Source organism: Morchella importuna (genome assembly GCF_003444635.1).
Source record: "Morchella importuna strain M04M26 chromosome Unknown Morimp01GS021, whole genome shotgun sequence".
Taxonomy (NCBI): Eukaryota; Fungi; Ascomycota; class Pezizomycetes; order Pezizales; family Morchellaceae; genus Morchella; species Morchella importuna.
The window spans coordinates 702,072-715,616 of record NW_025763418.1 but is presented as its reverse complement, the minus strand read 5'-3'; the positions used below and the strand labels follow the sequence as shown (position 1 = coordinate 715,616).

The window sequence follows — 13,545 nt, the reverse complement described above, 5'->3', positions numbered from 1 at the left end:
AGCCCACCTCTTATGAAGCTCTGAGGCCCAATTTGTTGTCGTCCAAGCATTCAGACTATGGTCAGGTTCTCACCAGATAATAATGTTGTGTAAATGCAAGCAAGGTATATATGTAGACTGGTGGGAGGAGGGTGGGAATCAAGGGCGACGGATGATGAGACGAAGGGGATGACGAGGCTCGAAAATGCATTGAGGCCTGGACAAAACATGGGTAACAAATCATTAGAAAGAGCTGCCAAGTCTCGCGATCTCCTTCAATACTCTACAATCCACAGCCCCCCCCCCCGGGGGGGGGGGGGGGGGGGGGCATCTTAGCCTTTTGCCGAATAAGTGTAAGGCCTAAGCTGTTTTTGCGCGGCCACTATGACATCACTGCCAATTATGTTTCAAACAAAAATAATTTTCGGTAGTAAGGTACCAGTTCTGCTTGCGATATGCTAGATGTCAGGAGAATTTGTGGACTTGCTGGTCCTTGCCATAGCTTAAGTTGACTTACACCATGAATCAGGAGCTATGTATCTAGATTTTGGAACTGATTTGCTGTTCCGAAAGATAAATGAAGGTGGGGGTAATAGAAAGGTAGGGCGGTGCCGCCTACTTGTAGTCACCATTTCCACACTGTATCAAAGGTTTAAATCACTCTAACAAACTAAACTTGAAAGCGTGATTTGCTTGCTTTACCTTGTGTCTTAGATTATAGATGTAGGGGTGGCTTTCTCTCGTCCATGTTCATGCTTTCTTTACTTGAGGTTGTGCAGTAAAATCTACCAATAGAAACGTTTCCTGGTCACGATGGCTGTATTGCATACATCTACATAAATATTCTTATCTCGGTATTAGTATGTATCATCATACTTCAACTATCTAGTCTACTAACTCCATGATATAAGAAATTTCCCCAAAAGATCAAGCAAAGAACCTACCCATTATTGATGCTGAATATATTCCGGAAAGGAAAGTGTTTACTCTTCAGACAGCTTCGCTAGAACTTCGGCATCCTCATCTAAGATGCCCTGGCGGATTCGTTGAATCATAATCCAAATGTACACTGCTATGGTCAGCACTCCCTACGCATCACTTCAAGCAAACAAAGGGAACTCACAAAGCTCTATCAACAACACCCAGGCTCTCAATTACATACTGTAAACTCTCTCCCAAATCATGACTATCCTTCAATCCCAACCTCTCATCAAGGACTATGTCCACCTCCACGTTTAACAAATCCCCGTTCCTATATGCATTAACACTCGTGATCGCCTTGATGCTCTTTGCAAACCTCATGGCCATATACAGCAGTACATTCCTCTCATCTCCGGACGCTGCAGCACCCGTCAGATTTTCTACATGCTCCAGACCGATCCCCGCCCAGGAGGTAATGACATATGCCGACAGCAGTGCACCACCGAGGGCGTCGAGCCACCACAGCTCCAGCCATGTCCCAAGCAGAGGGAACAGGATAGAGAAGAAATTGAAAACAACGTCGGTGACGGCGTCGGCTGCGAGGGCTTGTACAGAGGAATTGCGCACGGAGCGGCACCAGAGGAAGCAGAGAGTTTTGATCACGATGGTGCTAAGCATGATTATGATGGCGCTGGGGGTGAGGAGAACGATAGCGTGGGTGGCCGGAGTGATGAGGTGCTTGAGGGAGGTCAGGCCCACTTGGAGGAATGACACGATCATGATGATGGAGAAGACGAGAACGCCGATGGGTTCGAGGCGGGAACGGCCCACGGGGTAGAGGTACTTGTCGCGGCGTTCGATAAGACTGTGAGAGGTCAGTTTGGGGTGCGAGTGATGGGTGGTGAGGGCATTTACGTGGTGGTAGTCCAAACAATGGCAGTACTGAGGAAGTCCAGTGCAGCTGCAGGTTAGTTAGCAAATAGGGTTTCTCCCCTCTGTTAATTTTGCGAACATATTATCCATATATACGCACCATCTACCAAACTAGCAAGCACGGACAACGAATTCGTCATAATGGCTACAAGAATCTTCGATATCAGTAGCAACGTATTTGCCAACAGGCTGAGATAAATTGCCAATTTCCTACCGAACCTTGTTAGCCTATATATGTTTATCTCTAAAGATTAAGCATTCGGAACTTACACAACTTTAGCCGTGTTCTCAGCGCTTCCACTTCCCCCGCCGCCTACTTCGTCACCGAGTAAAGGGGATTCCTCATCTGCAATTTTGTAGAGATAGCTTGGCCGTTTCTTCATGGGTGGTGGTGGTGCATCAGGGATAGAATCGTACCCTTGGTGCGGGTTAGTGTCGGAAGAGGATACCGGATATGTTTCAGGGATTGTTTCCGGCTGGGGTGTGTTAGAGGGAATGTAAAATTGAGTGAGATAAACCAAACTGGCATGCTCCTATCTGTAACAAGAGATCTGCGGGTTGGAGTGTTATCTTGTAGATAGGAACACTAACCGGATTATAGGTTTGCAACAAATCCCGCGGGAGTGTTGAATCCAGTAGACTATCGATGTAGATATAGCGATCAATCAATGAATTGGTCCTCTCATAATACTCTCGACTGAGACAGACACCCCGACATATAAGCTTCCTCAAAGTATAATTATTCAAGATAACTTGTGACTCACATTTTCTTTTTCATCTGCTTCAATTCTAAAGGCGTTTTTCTGTACCGCTCCCATTGATACCTCGGATTGTTATTCCCAATCAGGCGCATATACCTCATATGAGGATTCTGCAGAGCTGTGATGCTAGGGCGACGGACATGTCCATGATTGACTGAGCTATGCGGTTCATTGCCGAGGATCATGAGTGCTGGGAGAGTGCGGTTCCGCTGTGGTAGTAGCGCATCGGGCTGTTGCAATGGGAGGAAACCTCCAGTTGTGGGTAGCGAACTCATAAGATGTATGTTTGTAGATGTGTGTTTAAGGGACGTAAGTGTGGAAGTGGTTGGTCTTCAGGTATTTATAGGGAGGGTTGTATCTGTGAGATTTTATTGACGTTATGCTTGATTACATGTAGTTTAATCATTCCTAGCTAGAAGGGAGTGCAGGGGATGTACATGTAGTAACAAGCTTGTGCTGGTTTGAGAAAGCTTGTAGAGTAGGGGTCGGGTATCTCCAGGGCCTGACGTCGACGTCATAAAGGTCCCCCAGTTCTATTCATAAAGAGAGCACAGAGACCGTCGTTATCCCGAATCCCCTTTGTGATATAACTAGCGCTGTCAACAGGGGGCATCAGAGGGGTTTTGCAAAACATTTGTCTAACCAACTCCTGCAGCGCTTCCTAGATCTAAAGAATGCGGGTTCCTGTCCGCGCCGTTGGTTGCCGTACCGGACCCGTGTTCTTGGCGCTGGTGAGAACCCTGTCGGAGATCATTACGGGCAACCGCGACAGTGTGAAACGGGTTAGAATTGTTGCGTACCAACTACATGTACATGTAAATGCCAACTAGCGCTCTACTTTACTAGCAGAGCAACTCCGTATACCTCTACATACTCTGCGTGTATGATACGGGAGTTTACACGCCCAACACGAACTAATGTAGGATCTGGAACCAGCGCGCATCTGTTGTCGGATGCAGTTCACGAGTTACAGCATTCCGTCTTGGAAAACAACATTGAAAACATTGATTCTTGTCCCCTCATCAGAAAGTTCAAGCTGGAAAAGGGGTTTATGCCCACAGCTCCACACTTGCTCACCACCACAAAACTCAAGTCCAAAGAGAACAGAGTTCAAAATTGCGTTAATCGGTTAATATGACTAACGGCCTGCACGGCTATGTTACTTTTCACGAGCAGTTCGGTTTTTCTAGGTTTAACTTTGTCGACCACCTCTTGTCGGCGGGTAATGGATGGATAACTTTATAATCGAGTCCGATACTCTCAACCTGGACAGGATAGAGAACTAGAAAAATGTCTCTTGGACCGTGGGTTTTACTCATAACCCCCATATCAATAAACCAGGACAGAGGTTTGACGAAGGGAAGTCCGGAGACCTAGAAGGACCACTTATTTTACTCGATACCTACAGTATGGGGCGAGGAGCCCCAACTGCTTGTTAGCATATACCTCACCATGTCTAGGCATAAGGAATTGATTCCGTGGATACTTTATGCGCCATCGGAACAATGGGAATTAGTGCCTAGGTTGGAACTAGTCTATCCTCGACTCAAGCATAGCTAAGCTTACACGCAAAACATACTCCAGTATAATTCCTTTCTGACTCTGTGAGTCTGCGGTAGTTTGAGATTCATAAACATATCAGATTCGAAAGATAAAGGCTGCCGCGGCAGATTTGCATTACGAGTGATATTTTATGACTCAGACTCAATAACTTATTTGCTTGGTTCAGTGGTTATAAACGAAAGGGATTGAACAATTTAACATATTGACCAGGGTTTGTGGGATAAATGATTGTTGGGTTGCGAATACGGTACCTCGACCCGCCGTGTATGACAGTAGTTCTTGCACTGCAGCGGTGGTGGAAGCTCTCAGCAGCTGTTCTATCTCCTCTGGTTATAAAAGATAGCTCAACCAGTCCATACTCACCAGCCGCTAGCTTTGAGATGCCGCAATACATGATATAATTTTCAAGCAGGCCTGGTTCTCCGATAACGGCTCCATGGTCTCAAGCTCTCTCTAGCTCTCGGTGGCCTATCGCAAAGCACACTAGCTTTCTTGAAAACTGTCGTCAGTAGAAAAATTATCAAGCATGAGATCTCACTCGCTTGAATTTTGAAATTCAATTCAACCATCAACACCTCCAAGACGAGTCCCACGGCATATTAGGTCCATATCCAAGCCGTATAAAGCCCATAGACTCCCAGAATATTTCACTGCATAATCAGTAAGAATTCCAATCTGAATTTACACATCAATATTAGTAACATCAATAATATCAAAGCACCAGTAACATCAATCACATCAACATTCAGTAATACTTATAACATCAACACCAAAAAGCACACAAACCACAAACCACAAACCACAAACCACAATGTCCAACCAACCCACCACCCTAAAAGACCTCTCCCCCGAACTCCTCATCCAAATCTCCCAAAACCTCCCCTCCTTCACCTCCCTCACCTCCCTCCTCTCCGCCCTACCCCACACCAACCGCGAGACCATCACGCACTACCAATTCGACATCTGCGAGGCCATCGCCGCCACCGAACTCACACACTCCCTCACGCCCCACTTTCACGCACTCCTCAAAGCCCAAGGCAACATGCAGCGCCTACTATCCAACACCCCGCCGCCCCCGAGCCTTACCCCGGCCGCCATGCGCACCACAGGTATCCTCTCCGGCGGCGCCAGAATAGGCATCGACGAGGCCATCCAGCTCGAGAGCTACCTCCGCCAGCTGCGTATCTGGAAACCGGTGTTTCTGGAAGAGACACGCCGCATGCCGCGGGGCTGCGGAAACATGTTTCCGGACCTGCTGGGGCGGTGGAACACTCTAGTGTTTCCCGAGGACGACCCCGAATTCGACTCGGACTCGGGGGACTCGGGGTCTGACTCGGACGGCATATTTGCGCTGGTGGACCTCACGCTGGAGTGGCAGCTGTCGGGGCTGTCGCGGGCGCGGCATGTGAGGATTGACAGGGCGTGGCTGAACTACTGGACTATGCTGTTCTCGCGGGTGGGTGATGAGCGGGCGCACGCTGCGTTTGTAGCGGCGGTGGCGGCGGGGGGCGCGGAGGAGGGGGAGTATGCGCTGTGGACGCGCGGGTGGGTTAAGGGTGTTGAGGAGTGTCCGGAGGGCGTGCGCTACTTGGCGCCGATGTGGGAGTGGCTGAAGTTTGTGCCGCAGCTGTGTGAGCCCGTGGCGGCGGCGGGGAAGGAGATGTGGGATGTGGTCATGGTGGGGGGGTTTGAGTATGTGTGTGGAGATGAGGTGATAGGTGAGGAAGAGGTGCTGCCGGTGCCGGTGGTGGGTGGGGCGCATATGCCGCCGGGCGTGTGGGGGGTGGAGGATAGGTTTGTTGGGGAGCGAGTCGGGGAGGAGATTGTACGTAGTTTGGAGAGGTTGAGGGGGTTGTGGGTGTTGGATTTGCATAGGAGCTTGTGGAGGGGGCATTAGGCGTGGTACTCGGATTGGTGGGGGGTGTTTGGGCTTGGTGTGAAGGGTGTTTTGTGGGTTCTGATAGATTAGATTGCGTGTTTTGTGTCTTTTGCTCGATGTTGCTTTTGGCCTTAATTAGATTGCATGCTTTGTGCTTTGAGGACAATTGAGATTTGTTGCGGACAATTGAAATTTATCGTACTTCACAAATTGATATATCTCCCAAGAAAACCTGTCTACGTGTCTTTATATCTACGGCTGAACAGCACGGGAGAAATCGTACTTGTAGATATGAGAGTTCGACATCAAAGTTCAGTAGACACCTACCTTGGCTTGGCGCGAGTGATACCCCATGATGCGTGTACGAGCCACATCCACGTTATTCGAATAGGTGTAAGGCCTCCGATAGAGAGAGCTCGAACACAAATAGCTAGCCTGAGAGCGTTTCTCTCATCATCAACACACTTCAAGCACTACATTCTCTCCACCCCGTTGCGGCCGGCCACGAGATCGAGGGCTTTCCCTCTCGATCTCCCCGGCCCCTTGAGGTTTAATTGCTCATGGCGAATATGATATGAGTAGGCGGGAATACTAGCTGTTTCTCCTAGGACAACATTATACTACATATAATCTAGACCGAGAGCCGGACAGAATGTTCGAGTCCACCACCCTTGGCCGTTAATTGTGGTGTAGCGTAAACTAAGCGTAACTGTACATGTGTTGTGACACGATATATTCAGCGGAGACGTGGCTGAACCGGGCGGGTCAAGCGGATCTGTCCTTTTTTCAGACCTGTATAAAACTACATGGACTTTGTCACCTACATGTAGACCAATACATCATCTCATCCATCATCGAACTTGAGCATCACTCACTCATGCATAGTGAGACTCCGAGATTCACGAACAGCCTGAAACCGGTATGTACCGTCCAGAACAGAAACATTAAACAATTGGAACATCCGAGTAAAATACATTGGTTGTGGATACACTAACTGGCTACCCCATAGTACTGTCTGGCATGAAGACTGCTCGATCGGGCCAGTATGGGGTGATAAAGCTGCTTCCTGGGCTCAAGCACAGCTCCGAACGGTAAAGCACGCAGAGCTAGCCCACAGTATACATCTACAACCCACGCCTTTATCTCACCAACTAACCAAAGGATGAGCAGACAGAACTTCAAGCACCAAAACGAACCAGCTACAAGAATAATTAGGACCTCACATGTACATAGCTACACACCTTTGGCAAAAAGCGGGGCGGATATAATCGTTTGTAACTGAACGTCTGCGCATATACTAATGACTGGAAAAAAAAAAGAAAAAAAAAGAAAAAGTAGCGAAAAAAAAGGAAGAAGGAAAAAGAAGGAGAAAAAAAACGCCAGAACGGAATTGAAAACGAGCAAAAACACCCTCCCAGACAACTGAGCAATCGACCGAGTCTTCAACGAGTTCCACCCCCCGCCTCAAAAAAGCGACGCAAACGCAAGCAAAAACGAAGAAACTGTAAACCAACCTTCTCAAGGCACGCAAGCAGGCAGGCAGGCAGGCAGAGAGACACCGCAGAGCGAGAAGATCGAGGGGATAGAGAATCACCTCTTAACCAACCGCGTGCGCCAACACCCTCGACGCAAGGTCTGATAACAACTATACACCGCAACCCCGACCTCACACGTCAGCCCGCCCCAAAACCCCATCCCAAAAAACACCAGGGAAATCCCCACCTTTGCACGATCGCTCTGCGGCAGCTCCTGGAACACCTCATACACGCTCTTGCCCTTTGCATCTCTCACGGCCCCCAGGCGGTTCCCCGCCACGGCCCCCGCCACCAGCCCGGGGACATTTGCCACGATGAAGCCGAGCGCCCCACCACTCAACCCGCCGATGATGCCCCAGAGCGACTTACCCCGCGGGGCGGTGGCAGTGTCCGTGGATTCGCCGCCCGCGAACCCCTCGTCGCGCATCATCTCCTCAAACACATCGCTGAACTGGGCGTCCTCCCAGTGTGCGTCGGGGTGCGGCGGCGTGTGGAAGGCATTGGCGTTGGCGCGCTGGTAGGCGCGCGTGGCGTCGTAGTTGCGGCGGCGCACAGGGTCGCTGAGTGTGTAGTAGGCGTCGTTGACTTGTTGGAACTTTTTTGTCCGTGTGGGGCGGCTGGGGTCGGTGTGTGGGACGCGGTCGGGGTGGGATTGGAGTGCAGCGCTGTGGAGGGGGGTGGGGTGTTAGTGGGGTTTGTTTCTGCGGGGGGAGAGGGGAGGGAGGGAGAAGGAACCGTTTGTAGGCTTCACGGATCTGCTGTTGCGTGGCGGTGGAGGCGACGCTAAGGATCTCGTCTGGGCGGGTGTGTTAGCTACGGGAGAGTGAGTAGGTGGCTGGAGAGAGGGTGCTCACAGTAGTCGATTGCTGCACCTGTTGTTCACGGAGAGCATTGTTAGCGAGTAATGATCAAGCGGTGGGTTTTTGTGCGGCACTCACCAGGCGACATGATGCTGGGTTATACTGGTGCGGGGTGGGTGCAGGGAAGAATAATCTGGAGAAGGGGAGCAAACAATGGAACGGGGTGGACAAAGGTTTTACTGTAAGTATCTGTATCTATGTAGGTAGGTAGAGTGGGTGAGTAGAGTGGAGGATGTAGTCTGTGGCAGTGGCAGTGGTGGTGGTATCCTCTCGGGTATTTAAACAAGCTGCGCGCACTCGCAGCCAGCAGCCAACAGCCAACTCACCGACGCAGGGGATTACAGTAGTGGGTGGGATGTGTGGGAAGTGGGATGTGGATGTGGGAGCACTCTTTTCCTCTTTCTTTTCTTTCTTGCGGGGGCGCTCACTCACCAGCTGCGATGAAACCTGCAACGTGTGCTGTGTAGCGTAATTGAATGTCGCTCGCTTGCTTCTTGACCTTGTGGGCCAATGATGTGGGGCTGTGGCGCGTGTGGGTGTGGGGTAAGGGTTTGTGGCGCTCAGCCACTGACGGATGCAGGTGGCGGTGGTGGTGCACGTGATTGGCAGGGTCAGTGATCGAAGGGGCGGTCTTGGTTTCAAGTGCTACATAGATGGTGATTATTACATCTATGTACGTATCTCTGGGAATGTGTAATTTGCGTTCTACCAAAGGGACAGCGCTAGCTAGCATCTCTCACAGAACATCACTAGAAAACAGTACCCACAGCACGCTACCACTACGTCAAGAATAAAATTCATACCACCCACTATTACCCCCCCCCCCCCTTTCCCCCACGCAAAACCGAACCAGAACCGGAACAGAAAAAAGAAACCCAGTAGCAGCACTACTTCCTCCCCTTCCCCAGCCCAAACAGCGCCTTGAGCTTATTCTCCTTCGCCTCTCTATCCATGGGCCTCTTCTCCGGCGCCTTCCCCTTCCACCCCTCGACGCCCAGCGCCCCACTACCTTCATCGTGCTGCGACGACGCCGTCTTGGCCTCCGGCAGCGCGCGCGACGCGTCAAGGTACTGGTCGTTGAGCGCGGGCTCGATGCGCGCGGCTTTGGACGCGCTGCCGTCCCAGGTTAGGTGTACTGTTGCGCCGGAGCGGATGCGGAGGTCGATGGTGAGGCGTTGGCGGGACTCGGGGATGGGGAGGCGTGGGGGGATCACTATGGGGGTGGTTAGTAGGGTTGTGGGTTGGAAGGGGGGAGGGTTTGGTACCAAGAGTGAAGGGCTCGAGGGGGTGGCGGAGTGTGGTGCGGATGGTGTCGTAGAGGTCTTGAGCTGTGGTGGTGTTAGTAGTTGCTACTGTAGGAGAGGGAGGGAGGTTTGGGGGGGAGGAGGAGGGGGGGGGGGAGGTACCGGTGTGTTTTGCCTGAAGCGTCTGCTCCGAGATGTACCCGTCCGGAAAGCGGACTTTGATCACCAGCTACACCCGTGTCCGCCATGTCAATGATCATTCTACCACAAACCAGTGAAAGGAAGAATAAAACATACAGTCTGCACCTTCTCGACCACGGCGAGCGCAGCGGCCTCTTTCTCTTCAATCTCCTTATCGGAGGGGAGGCGCCGCCCGATGGCCGCCTTCTTGAGGTGGCTCTGAATGATCTTTGCCTCGTTGATGCCAATCTCGTAGGCCGTTTCGGGCACGTTGACTAGCCGACCATCATTGTCAGCGCATATTGCTGTTAGAGGTGGTGGGGGGATCTTACTCTGCGCTGCGGCAAGGGTCTGCGAGTCGGACGGCCGGTACACCGACACCGTCGGCTTCTCCAGCTCCCCCGACGCCGGCGCATTCTCATCGCCCTGCGGCGCACCTTCCGCCCCCACCGGGACCTCCACGGCAGCACCCTCCACCACCGCCGCCGCCTCCCCCATCTCCACATCCCCCTTCGCCGCCGCCGCCTCCTTCGGCCCCTCTCCCCCCACCCGCTGCTTCGGCGCCGCAGCCGCAGCCGGCGGCAGCACCTCCTCCACCTCCTCCCCCGCCCTCGGCGCAACGCTCTCAATCTCCTCCAGCGCCACCTCCAACGGCACCTCCGAGCTCCTCCACCCAACCACAATAGCCACCCGTCCCTCCCTTAGCCCCAGCCCCACCAGCGTTGTCTGCATCTCAGCCACGCCCACAAACTCTCTATTCGCGACACGGACCGCCGGGACCTCGTACAGCAGGCGGCCGGCGCCCGATGTTGCGCTCGAGGCGTACCGCTCCGTGAGGTTCAGCCCCGCATGGCGCTTCTCGAATGTCCGCAGGACGGCCCAGAGGGTGGCGGTGGGGCGCACTGCCCGCTGAGTTCCTGTGGGGGGGTGGATTGCAGGCGCAGGACGATGGTGAGGGGGGTGGTGGGCGCGCGGGAGGGGATGAGGTCGAGCTTGGCGCCGGGGCCGAGGTTGGTGAACCGGATTTGGAGGGAGAGGTCGAGGGGGGTGGTGCCGCGTCTAGAGGGGAGGTTGGGTTAGTGTTTTGGGTGGGATAGTAGTGGGGGAGTGGGGGAGGGGGAGGGGGGAGGGGGGATGAACTTCAGGGTGTATTTTAGTGGGTCGAGGTTGAATTTCTGGCAGGCCTCGGTGTGAACGTCGCTTAGTGAGCGGGTGGGAGTGACTTTAATCTGGTGGCGCCGCTGGTTGTAGAGGACGATGACGTTGGAGGCCATTTCGGGGCGGTTGGGAAGAAGAAGAAGAAGAGGGTGATATTAAGTGTATAGTTATAAATATAATATTTGGGTATTTGGGTATATATTCAGTATTCTTGATGCTGATAAGAAATGGCGCAAGTGTGGATGGGGGAGCAGTGGAGATGGAGATGGGGAGCAGTGTTGAGCTTGGTGTTGATGTTGAATTACTGAAGATGAATGGTGAGTGGTGGGAGGGAGAGGGAGAGGGAGTGGGAGAGGGAGTGGGAGTGGGAGACTGGGGCTCTCACTCTCTTGGTAATGCGGATCTTAGTCCAGGATGAGGGGAGCTTTGACATGCGGCTCGTGGAGCGGAATGGAAGCTTCGGTCTTGGCAACGGATCTGACGTATGCCTCATCACGCCCCACTGTGAATACAAACATTCAATGTGCAGTTTTTAGGGAATATAGAATCCTACAGCTTTCTAGGGTAGCTGCTGGGACATCCCGAATTTCAATTCGATCCTGCAGCATCCAGATTCTAGGCATTGTCACAATTACCGTCTAAAACTACCCTCTTCATGAAACATCACTCATTCAACACAATTATGCCTGTTGGTTTAGTCTTAATGGAGTTAATATATCTCTTCCTGGCATCACGTTATGGGCTACCAGCTGGCTAAATTTTGGATCACAAGTCGGTTCTCTGAAGCACCTCAAACACACAGATAGCAAAATGTAGAATCCTTAAAGCGATGTGATTATCTATTGTAGCATACAAACACAGACGCTCTCTTCCGAAAAGCAGAAAAGGTATCCACATCTAATCCTGTCTACCTGCACCCCCAAACCAAGCCACATTAGCCCATCAATCCCCGAACCATCAAAGATAGAGATATACGTACCCTTGAGCAGCCTCTTAACGACCTTGTCCTTCGTAATAACATAGACATGAGCACCCCAACCAGATAGCGCATCACGATCAACAGAGTTCAGCATCGCCTGCGAGATTGTCTCGAAAAGATCCTCAGGTTCCTACCAGCACAATCAGCACCCTATCCACAACACCCCACAGAAGCCAAGAAAGAAGAAAAAAACACTCACCATATCCGGCTCCCACAAGCTCTCGCAGGTACCAAACAACTGGTCACTCGCCGTACCGCTGACAATAAAGTCCTTTGCGAAATCGATGCACCTATCCACCTCAGCACCCCCCCATCAGCCCCCCACCCCACATCTCACCCCAAACAAAAAATATAATGAGAACCATACCCAATAGAGTCAAACCCACACACAAACGGCTTCTGCGAGTGCGGGTTGATCCCCGCAATCACGGGGCTGACAAAGTACGGCCCAAAGCGCTTCTCGTACAGCGATGACGACACTAGGTTCGCCATTGTCTCGGGCTCGATATCACGCTCCTCGCGGAGCCGGTACATGTTGACCTTGTAGCGGAACATCTCGGACCTGCACACCACCCACGTCAGCTACAGGTCTGGAAGGACATAGGTGGAGGAGGACGGGAGGGAATACATACACGGTAGTGACATCGGTGGCCAGTCCGGTGAGGCCGAGGTAGACGTCGCCGTAGTTGAAGATCTTGGGAAAGTCGTTCGAGACCGTGAGGGCCTGCATCCCCAATCTCAGATCGCAAGCGATAGCTACACAGTCCTTCCCGACCCTGCCCGCCGCGAATTCCATCAGATCAGCCATCCACTTATCCATCCATCCATCCATCCGCCGCACACATCGATAATAGCTAGCTAGCTCCACAAGCAAGGGGAGCACCTACATAGCCACGACCGCACCTCCGTTTATCGAGAATGGATTGGACTACAATACGGAAGCTTTCATTAGTTTCCTCCTTCCCCCCCCCCCCCCACTAGACAGCTTCCGGGGATGGGATGGGAGCCATACCATTTTGTAGTAGTTTGTTTTTCTGGCGAGCTGGGGTGTGTGAGTGTCCGGGACGAGATGACGGAGATGGAAATGAGAGGTGCTGATGGGGAGCTGTTGGTGATACTGGCGTTGTAGCACGTTGGGGGAATTCGGGGGAGAACGTTGGTTGCCAAGCAAAGCTGGGTGGGCGAGCCTCCCCTCCGATTACCTAAACCCCGCTATTTGTGGCTTGAGCTCTAGGAGCCCAGACTAACCAAACTCGGGTAGGCTGGGGAGCGAGTGATGGGGTATGAATACACATATGCTGCTGGCCTTGATATTTAGAGTAGGTACATTGTCCACCCATAAAGCAGTGACAATGTTGTATCTTGGGTTCTCTCGTTTACTCTTGAGCATAGCCTCTTTGGTCTAATGAAATGTATACCATTTGACTAGTGCTGACATTACAAACTACATGTAACCAAACACCACAACACCTTCCTCCTCATGAGTAAACACCGCCACCTCGTCCAATGCGTTTTGAGATATACAACACCGTCCGCCGCCCCCATCCAGTTTA

At 52.0% G+C, this 13,545-nt stretch overlaps 5 protein-coding genes across 5 annotated transcripts; 1 reads left to right on the top strand and 4 right to left on the bottom strand.

The window, feature by feature from the left end:
- Nucleotides 1-999: 999 nt before the first annotated feature.
- On the bottom strand, nucleotides 1,000-2,869 carry LAJ45_07022 (uncharacterized protein; the record flags this gene model as incomplete). The annotated part of the gene is made up of 7 exons (XM_046116581.1): nucleotides 1,000-1,048; nucleotides 1,103-1,765; nucleotides 1,816-1,861; nucleotides 1,934-2,043; nucleotides 2,104-2,309; nucleotides 2,425-2,530; nucleotides 2,598-2,869. 7 exons carry the CDS (start codon nucleotides 2,867-2,869, stop codon nucleotides 1,000-1,002), a joined length of 1,452 nt encoding a protein of 483 aa, XP_045970350.1.
- A 2,099-nt stretch (nucleotides 2,870-4,968) lies between these two features.
- LAJ45_07021 (uncharacterized protein) lies at nucleotides 4,969-6,054 on the top strand (the record flags this gene model as incomplete). Its single annotated transcript, XM_046116580.1, has 1 exon — nucleotides 4,969-6,054. The coding sequence occupies one exon, from the start codon at nucleotides 4,969-4,971 to the stop codon at nucleotides 6,052-6,054; it is 1,086 nt and encodes a 361-aa protein (XP_045970349.1).
- A 1,579-nt stretch (nucleotides 6,055-7,633) lies between these two features.
- On the bottom strand, nucleotides 7,634-8,519 carry LAJ45_07020 (uncharacterized protein; the record flags this gene model as incomplete). The annotated part of the gene is made up of 5 exons (XM_046116579.1): nucleotides 7,634-7,681; nucleotides 7,759-8,236; nucleotides 8,307-8,367; nucleotides 8,426-8,443; nucleotides 8,510-8,519. 5 exons carry the CDS (start codon nucleotides 8,517-8,519, stop codon nucleotides 7,634-7,636), a joined length of 615 nt encoding a protein of 204 aa, XP_045970348.1.
- A 799-nt stretch (nucleotides 8,520-9,318) lies between these two features.
- On the bottom strand, nucleotides 9,319-11,129 carry LAJ45_07019 (uncharacterized protein; the record flags this gene model as incomplete). The annotated part of the gene is made up of 7 exons (XM_046116578.1): nucleotides 9,319-9,644; nucleotides 9,697-9,759; nucleotides 9,838-9,904; nucleotides 9,973-10,130; nucleotides 10,188-10,669; nucleotides 10,759-10,914; nucleotides 10,996-11,129. 7 exons carry the CDS (start codon nucleotides 11,127-11,129, stop codon nucleotides 9,319-9,321), a joined length of 1,386 nt encoding a protein of 461 aa, XP_045970347.1.
- A 781-nt stretch (nucleotides 11,130-11,910) lies between these two features.
- LAJ45_07018 (uncharacterized protein) lies at nucleotides 11,911-13,007 on the bottom strand (the record flags this gene model as incomplete). Its single annotated transcript, XM_046116577.1, has 7 exons — nucleotides 11,911-11,924; nucleotides 11,993-12,122; nucleotides 12,192-12,282; nucleotides 12,360-12,554; nucleotides 12,625-12,768; nucleotides 12,880-12,920; nucleotides 13,005-13,007. 7 exons carry the CDS (start codon nucleotides 13,005-13,007, stop codon nucleotides 11,911-11,913), a joined length of 618 nt encoding a protein of 205 aa, XP_045970346.1.
- Nucleotides 13,008-13,545: the final 538 nt, after the last annotated feature.